At 43.3% G+C, this 9313-nt stretch overlaps 1 protein-coding gene across 6 annotated transcripts in view; it reads right to left on the bottom strand.

Annotated features, from left to right (window-relative positions):
• The window catches only part of esrrga (estrogen related receptor gamma a), a 91610-nt gene extending 82771 nt beyond the window's left edge, over positions 1-8839 (bottom strand). For 4 of the 6 annotated variants that reach the window (XM_088992781.1, XM_088992783.1, XM_088992782.1 and 1 more), the window contains exons 1-2: positions 8528-8839; positions 907-1065 (exon numbers count right to left, since the gene is read on the bottom strand). In XM_088992781.1, coding sequence (XP_088848907.1) covers positions 907-1065; positions 8528-8583 — 215 coding nt within the window. In that variant the 5' untranslated portion in view covers positions 8584-8839. Of the gene's footprint in view, positions 1-85; positions 177-906; positions 1066-8523 lie in introns of those variants that run through there. The other 2 variants (XM_088992785.1, XM_088992786.1) reach the window with 2 other exon arrangements.
• Between the last annotated feature and the right edge of the window lie 474 nt (positions 8840-9313).

Below are 9313 nucleotides of genomic sequence, written 5' to 3'. Positions count from 1 at the left end.
AAAGGTTTTGGGTCTACTATATTGCAACAATCCCACAACACAATCAAACCATAAAGTGCTAATGAGGAGCAAATCGCATACTTACAATGAGAATATGGCGTCTCTGTGGCTTTGCCGCACAAACTCAGAATGATTAAAAGACGGAACAAGTGAAAAACGTCAGGCGGCGAGAGACGACGAGGAATGTGCTCGTTGTGTTTAGACATGAAACAAGTGGCGTATTTACAGTTGTGCTTCTAAATACGGAAGCCCGCGGTTTCATTTTGCTTGGTTGGAGTGAGTTAAAGTTTGTTTTAAAGCTTATTTGTAATCTTGATTTGTCCTTGAGCCTGAAAATCAAGCCAGTTGTGGTGAAGATAACAACATAAAATGTAAAAAAAAAATACAATTTCAAGAGAAATGATGGGAATCATGAAACTGGTCAGTCTTTTTCCTCGAGACTTTTTCTTAGTATTCCATTCGACATGATGGAGGATGACAATGTGAAGTGATCCACTTCATCATGACCATGCGCTTGCTCTCAATGTCCTAAGCATCTGACAGTTCCTTGTCAATTAGATTGTTACTGTCACCTTACACCTTACGCTATGTTTGTTTGCACCACATAACCGAGCCCCGCCCCTTCAGGCCAAAGCTCAATGGGGATCATGAAAAAGATCTACAATGACGGAGGAGAAAGCATTCCAGAAGGGTATGAAGTTTTGGCGGAAATGCTGGAATTGTGTCAAAGGGGAAAATTGGTAGTTTGAATTGAAAAAAATATCAGTCCTGGAACATTTCTGTCCGTCCATGGTCTGGTTTGTTTTGCCAAAATGACGACAAGGATGATTGATTCAATAAAGCAAGGGTTGCCTATGATTTCTTGCAAAATAAGCGAAATGAAGACGGTCTTGTCGCGAGTGTTACCTTGGATTGTAGAGGGCATGTGGGTCTCTCATGTGGTTGGCCTCGAGGGGCTCGTAGTTCTGGTGCATCCTCCAGGCGCCAGCGCCGCATTTACCGTACGTTGACTTGGAGCTGTCGTCAGTGCTGCTGTTCACAAGTGGGCCCTTCGATAAGTTCATTCTGGAAGACGGCAGAGACATTTTGAATTTGAGATGTTGTTTTGTTTCCCCAAAATATGCCGTAATTGATTTTAATAGACAAACCACAGAAAAAAGGGACTTTTCCTGACATGAAAGCAAATAATGCTACTGTCATGTTGCTAAACACAGTAACCAGAATTAAAAAAAAAACATTGGTGATACAGTCAGAGTACCGTATTTTCTGGTGTATAAGGCATACCCCCACAGAGAATGGTGAATTTTAAAACTTTTTCATATACAGGGTATAAGGCGCACCGAAGTATAAGGCGCACCTTCAATGAATGAAGTTGTCCAAATACAACATAGAAATATATAAACGTTTTCCAAATATAAGGCACACTACAAAATAAGGCGCTACAGTAGATGCGGGAATTATGCAGAGTTCTTTGACAGGGCAAAATGGAGTTGGTGGCTCGTGACAGTAGTTGCGAGACCTGTTGTGGCTCAATATGACTTCACATGTAAGGTGCACTTGCGTATAAGGCGCACGGTCATCTTTTGAAGAAAATCAAGGCTTTTGGGTTCACCGTATACACCAGAAAATACGGTAGACTGCAAACGACAAATCAACATTGTTAAAGTATCATGAATCCTATTAGCTACTGTCGGTGACGTTAATATTGTGAACTGTAACTACAGAGCAAGTCAGCGTGGACCAAACCAACCCAGAAGTCACCTGTGTCCCCTTTGCCCCTCCCTCTGTGTAGAGAGTGAAAGGTGGAGGGTGGGGTTGTGTAATTTGTTGGTTTTAGTTCCACTCTGGTGAATAGGACCAATCGATATGTTGCTACTCCGCACTCTTATTGGCTTTGCTTGCTGTTTCACAATTCCATATAGACAGAAAACACTTCATCGTGTGTGTTTGGTTTTTGTTGTTGTTTTTGTTGTCACCCCCCACACCACTTGATATTGCTGTCATCACAAACAGACACCTCCACTATGCTAGTTTGAATCCCATTACTTCCTGTAGACGACATATATAAATTCCTTTTGGAATGTAATGCCATTGTGATAGGAAACTGTGACTCTGCTCATCTTATTGCAGCCTAGATACTGTGCGTGTGTGTGTGTGTGTGTGTGTGTGTGTGTGTGTGTGTGTGTGTGTGTGTGTGTGTGTGTGTGTGTGTGTGTGTGTGTGTAGCTCAGAGTCGCTCATGTGTTGCTGGCCCATCTGTGAATAGAATGACCACGTCAGTGTGCGTGCATGCGTGCATGTGTGTGTGTGTGTGTGTGTGTGTGTGTGTGTGTGTGTGTGTGTGTGTGTGTGTGTGTGTGTGTGTGTGACATGCAGATGGAGTGATTGATGAGACAGTTGCCATTCTTACTAATGCAAAAGGCACCTAACCCTGAAGGAAACAAATGCCATCACATGCGCGCACACACACACATGCATACACACAAACACACACACACACAGACGCAACCTCATCACCCTGTTTGGCAGTGTGATGACATCACACCACGTATCAAACAATATAACTGAAGAAAAGACAACTTGTAGTATTTTATTCCGATTATGTCCGGCTCTTCCTCTGAATATACGCTTGGTCGGATTAACTGTGAATTCCATTCATTAGAAAATGGCCAGGGGGAATGATTTAACGGCTGAAACCAGGAACAGGAACAATACTGACCTCGTTACACACCTCTGATCGGTTACAACTGACAGGTTCCTATTCTGCCTTTTAAATGTATAAAGGCTGTCAGAACGGATTGCATGGGAAATAACGGCATCGAATGCTGTTTTGTGTGTTAGTTGTGTGTATGTGAAGGAGTTCATGCAAAAACAAATTGATTCAAATGACTAGAAAAGTGACGTAAAAAATATAATGGACAGCATGGATACTATTAAGATAACATAATTTCGAATCCAAATTGTTTTGTGTGTGTATGTTCGAGAACGCTGTGTTTTAAGTTGTTCATATAAAGTTCAGGAGTCAGAGATCAAGGGGTAGGCTTACTTGACAAAGGGATGGTTTTTATTGAGTTTTACAAAAAATAATATTCCTCAAATGATTTTGAAAATAGGAGTGTGCTTTCGGGAGTTCAATTGAAAAAAAAAATCTTTATTCTAAAGCCAGTAGTCCAGCAAGTGTACATTTGAAGGTGATTCTAAAAGTTGAAACCTCTTATGCAACACGAAAAAACATTTTTACTTAAAAATGAAGAGACCGTGATATGCCCTGATGCATATCCCGGGAATGCGGCGTTCATATTAGTGGCGTACACTCTTTTGAAAATGCGTCACTGCAGTGGTTCGTGGCATACGCACTTGCTAATGTTACTGGAAAATAGCACAGATGCAAACAAATAAAATGCTAACAAAATGTTTGTGCAGTTTGTAATTAAATTATGATGCAGGATAATCACAAAGGTTTACAAAATCATGGTTAAAGGTGTGTGCTATGTTGGTGTCGTGTCGGCATCGGGGCAGAAGGGGCTCCGTGTGTGTGTGTGTGTGTATGTGTTTTTGTAATTGTGCGTGTGTTGGGTGAGTGGTTGCATTTGTGTGTCGATGTTAGCGTTAGCGACGGGAGCTGTTAGCGGGGCAGGCGGCAGATGGGCTGTCGTTCTTAATAGGGACTGAGCGGGTCCCGGAAGGTGACAGCGACGCACGGGCCCGGGGGATGAAAGAGGGGCAGCGGGCAGGAGGGTGCGCCTGTCGGGAGGTAAATGGGGAAGGAGAAACGGGATGGATAAATTATCCGCAGTGAAGAAGAAGAAGAAGAGTTGGAATGACCTGCGACGAGGCCTTCTGAGGTCTCGATGTGCTCACAATGGCCGCCTGGATCGACATTATGACAACATTTTTATTGGGGGGGGGGGGAGGTCGCCATGAGTAATCAGTGAGAAAAAATTACATGTCATCTTGATTTTGGAGTGTTTTTATATATTTAGAATTACACATTGGGATAAATAAACATGTCATGATATTTTGGCAATCAAAATCATTATCTTTCACAACGCAAGGCTTTTCTTTGCTGATTTTTTTACGGATTTCTTTTCCACAATGATTCATTGGACTCAATGTGAGAAACCATAAACGTGAAAAAAAGGTTTTGAGCGAGACGAAGAAGAATCTAAAATGAAACGCGCATCTGCCACATGAAGCATGATGAGCAGGATGAGCACGGGGATATTTCACTGTCATTCTGCAGGTGGCATGGTCATCCATTTCTTTTCAGTCTCCACTTTTTTCAAATCTAACATTTCTCCCCTTCCCCCCTCGATCCTCACCCAGCCCCAAAACGGAATTATCTGAGGCGGGACCTTTGAATGTCTCCTCCTCTTTGCTCTCACCTGTATTCACTCACGCATTCCACCTCTCCGTCTAAATTTGTTCTATTTCGGCCTTGTCTGCGCTGTCTCCTCCCATTAAGGCCAGCGCTGCAAGCCCTGAGCATCACATGATAAACACACACACAAATGCGCACACTCTTTATCATCCACTCACCACTTGATTTTAAAATTTAGCCGCAAATGTGTCCAACTCGGACCGCATTTTAATCTTCATCGCCGCGGTGAGTTGCCTAACTGATTTTCATGATTCAAATGACAATGACAAAGTTGGATTTGATTCTATAGCCTGTATTTAAAGTCAGTCTGCTGCTGTATCTTTATTGCATTGTGTCAATGGCACCGCAGAGAGATGTCAGTGATCGGGGCATGCTGCAGATGAGTCAAGTCACTCAGGGGATGGTCGGATGCCTTGCTCATAGGGAACTTGGACAAGGGAAAACTGATGAGCTGATCTCTGTGAAATTGAATTTTAGTTGTGTAAAAAAATTGCCGGTCTGGCTTTGCAAATTCGTCAATTTTGATTGTGTTTCATGGACAATCGGGACTTTGCTGCTTGGTGGCGATAATCCCAACTCCAGCTATGATTATTGTAAAACTACCCCTAGGGGGGTGATTTTTTTTCCATATTTCTTGCACGGGCTAAATGAAGAAATGAAGTGCAAATCTGTTTCAAAGCAGTCGATAGGCGAAAGGTAAGCAGAATCCTTCTCAGCGGAGCCGCAAATGACTTGATAAATAACGATAATGGCTATAATAATGAATGCGCACGGTGAGGTATGGATCGGACAGGCTCATGGTTGCGGATTGGAGCAGATGTTGGAAAGGAAGGAAGGGGAGCGGGATACGTGGGGTGGGCGGGGAGGGTCTGGGGGGCGGTGGGTGGAGGGGGGGGGGGGGGCGTGTGGATGAGCGGGATTGCCCCTCACTATACATCACTTTCCCCCGCTCTCTTGCTGTGTGTTCTTTCAATCAGCTCTTTGGCATTTAATCACATACACACATATATACATGCACATACACACTTTCACACAGACACACGCACACACACACGTTTGGCTTGGATGTGGTTTCACGGCTAATTGCAGTGAGTGTGTGTCACAGCTGGTACAGTCCCCTCACACTGCTCTTTCAACACATCAAGGCCGTCATTGACCCATGACACACACACACACACACATACTGATTGATTGAGGGTCAAACATCATCAAGGTTTGTCTTGCTTTGTCTTAATAGACAAACACAAAGTGTGACTTTTTATATATTAATCAGAACCATGTAGAAGCACAATTCTAGAATGGGCATTCGTCTGTACGTGTGTGTGTGCCGCCATGTGCGCACTCATGCGTCCGGAAGACCACTAGGCTAAGAACGGGAAGGGGGAGCGAGGGGTGTCAGACAACAGCAGCCACCCCCACCCTGTCTTCTTCTTCCTTCCTCCCACCTATCCCTCCGTGTCTGACTCCTTTGCATCCCTCCTTCCCTCTTTACGGCGACCAAATTACTGCCGGAATTCTCGGACCCTTCACACCACAGCGAGGGCCCGCCGCTTGTGCACGTGTGTGTGCGCATGTGAGTGTGAGGAAAAACCTGACAGAAAACAAATGCCATCGGGACAGAAGGACCAAAAAGCGGACACATAGAAAAAAAAGGAGGAACACTTCCTGATTCAGGGCATCAGTGGTTCACACACACTCACACAAACACACACAGCCAACAAATCAGCGCGGCACATATTGACATGCCCTGACAGATGAATTAAGTAAATGATTTTATAAGGAGATTAAAAGGATTTTAATTTACGCAATCTCTCTTTGGTCGACCCCCACCGCCACCCCTCTCCTCGTTTTTCCCCTCCCTCCAAGCAGCTTCTAGCTCTCTCTTGCTCTCTCGACTGCGCGCTTTCCATCCTTTAAAAATATGTTGAAATAAAAATACAAGAATATAGGGACAATGCATGACGACTGTAGAGGTGTGTTAAATTAAGCACAATATCTTTTTTTATTTTTTTCAAATTTATAGCATATACTGTACATCATTTTGAGCATTTGAATTGTTCTAAAATATACTGTTGAACTCGGATGTTCATCAAATAAAAATATATGTAATACACGCACACAGACGCATATATAATATATATATATATATATATATATATGAAAATCACCAGTTAGAAATGTAGGCTTAATATTTGAAAACATAAACAGACACTCACCATGATGACAATTTTATCAGTTCATCTAACTGATATTTGTACACCATGTGTAAAAAGTGATTTTCTTTTGGTCACAATTCACTGCCAGAACGGCAAATCCCGCATGAAGATCAAAATCGAATAATTTGCACGCAAAATTTCCTGACAGGAAAATAGCTCTTTTGACTTTTTTTGACTGTCACCTTCACGATGTGCGTGCACGGCCGCCAAGATGGCATTTTTCCATCCCGCTTACCGAGAAAAATAAATAACATTGACAAAGTCACTGAAGAAAATATACTTTAATGATATGCTAATGTTATGTATATGATGACAGGGGGAGGTGCGGGATCGGGGGGGTGATTATGTTAATAGCTTAAGCGGCACTTGTTGTTGATGTTATTATTGTTATTATTATGATTATTATCAGTCCCATCATCACGATTCCGAATACTTTAATTAGTGTCGGAAAGCGCTGCCTGAGAGCACAGCAGGGAAGCAGAATCGGGAGAGATGACAGGACAGCGTTGCAGCACACACATTAAAAAATAAATCACAGTCTTTTGATGGATGACTTGTTTAACAATATATATTTGTTCCTAAATGTCACATCACAACTAATTTGCACAGTTCGATTCAATTGAGCTTTGGGGGAAAGATGATCGAAAGTGCTGAAACTTCATTTTGACTGTGTGCGATGCTTAAACTGGTTACACTGGTTTGAAACTGAAAGATCGGCACCTTGACCGATCGTGTTTTTTCTTTTTAACCTTAAGGTAAGGCGAGCATCTTTAGTTTTGTGACAGGATGTGCGTGCTGTTAATTTTTTAAGGGGTGGTGGCATATTTCCGAAGCCTATATTAAACATTGACAATTTAAGCAAGCGGGGAAAAAGTGACATTGGATACCATTTAAGATCAGTCAATCGGTGGAAAAATAGGAGAATTAATTCAGAAACAGATTCCATATGTCTTAATTAAATTTGAAGAAAATTGGACGTCAATACATTCCAAATTGCCCTCTGATTGGATATTTTGTTATTTTTTTAACCCCTTTCCACTCATAGACACGCATTTTCTATTTTAAAGGCATTTTCTGATTCTGTCTAACCAACTTTTTTGTTCCTGGCAAAGCTTACAAAACATGAATGTGAAATAAACGTGCAATTTTCCCTGAATATTTCTCAAATGATAAAATCCTGTGTTGGAGGTGGAATAAAATATATGCTGATGATCACGGTGCCTGCAAATGTTGATGCAAATATAACTGTCACTTCATGCATCCCACTCATCACTCCAGTTCCATCAGCACCGCATTTCCACTGCTTTCGCATGCAACCACAGAAATATTTCAAATCGGATGCCGTATGCATTTTTTTTTCCCCCAACGATACTTTTCATTTTAAGAACACATATAGTGGTGTCCTGTTCGTGGGTCAGAGGTGTCTCCCGCACACCTAAAAGAGCAAAAACGCTTCACGAAAGGAGCAATTCACTTTTTTTGCTGTTCCAATTGTGTGAGTCTGTGTGAGATTCCTTCACAGGGCCACACGCTGAGTCTGCCGTCTGTAATTCTCCCTCCTCAGGCTTTTAAGAGTGCACTTCCCCTCTTTTTATCCTCCTCTACACGACTCTTATGGCCCTTGTCCTGCCGTCTCTGAGTGTGAGGTGCGTAACCTCAGCTCCCCGCTACCTTGTTCATGCTCTGCTTGGATGAACATGCTTAAAATATGCACACAGAATGACATGCAGATGAGGCTGGAAGAAGACTTCAGGGAAAATATGTCAAACTTGGTATACCGCTCAGGTATGAGGTACACCACAATGAGAACTGGACATGCAGAAACAACCTTCACAGCAAGAATTAACACACTGACAGGTGATGAAAGATGATGACAAGTGGGTATGAGGTGCGGACGGACCACTTAAAAGAAAAGGTAAAATTTACCTACTCTTGTTCAGAGTGCATTAGAAAACACTCGGAGAGGGGATGTCCTACCAAATCCATCGGCGAAAGCGGCTCATGATCATGTCAACCTCCTCCAGAGAGAGGGACAACAACAACAAAAATAAAAAAAGGTTTGGTAGAAAAGAAATGGAAAACTTTCAAAGTGTGTCCTCTTCTTTTTTTTCCTCCAGTGTCTCTTGGTCCTTGCTTCCACTTGGAGGGAGCGACACAATTTAGCGAGCTGAGGGCTGCCTGCACTGGTCTCCTCTGCGCGTGTGTTTGGATGGGAGCAAGTGTGAGTGTGTGTATGTGTCTGTGGGGGGTGTTTGTGTATGTTATGGTCAATGAGTGGGGGGGCTGCAGGCGCACACACAAAGTCAGGCGGGCAGCTGGTAAGGAAAGCTCTGCTACTGTCCTAATCAACGACTTAAAGCTGCAAATGCAGCTCATGAATATTAAGCGAGCGGGTTTGCATATGCAGTCCCTCAAGGCTGCCGCTCCGGACGCCATTGGTGGACCCTCGGCCAATGGCTGCGGGGAGGGGCGGAGATGTGGGAGGGGACGGCGGGAAGGCTGAGCAAGTGAAGGAGGGAGGAGAGCAGGTGGAGAGGAAGGGACGGGACAAAGAGGGATGGAGGGGTGGGGGAGACAGTTGAGCAAGAGACAGGTGAGGAGGAAGATTTAAGGCAGGACGGCTCTTTATTTTTCCTTTCTGTCTCTTCATTCTCAGCCGAACGTTTTCCACAACACAAGACACGGTTATGTATGGCAGCATCCTCACAAGCTGAAC

Source organism: Hippocampus bargibanti, linkage group LG03 (genome assembly GCF_051943395.1).
Source record: "Hippocampus bargibanti isolate YZ-2025 linkage group LG03, ASM5194339v1, whole genome shotgun sequence".
NCBI classification, from domain to species: Eukaryota; Metazoa; Chordata; class Actinopteri; order Syngnathiformes; family Syngnathidae; genus Hippocampus; species Hippocampus bargibanti.
Note: the sequence above shows the minus strand (reverse complement) of the source record. Positions and strands in the feature narration are given on the sequence as shown.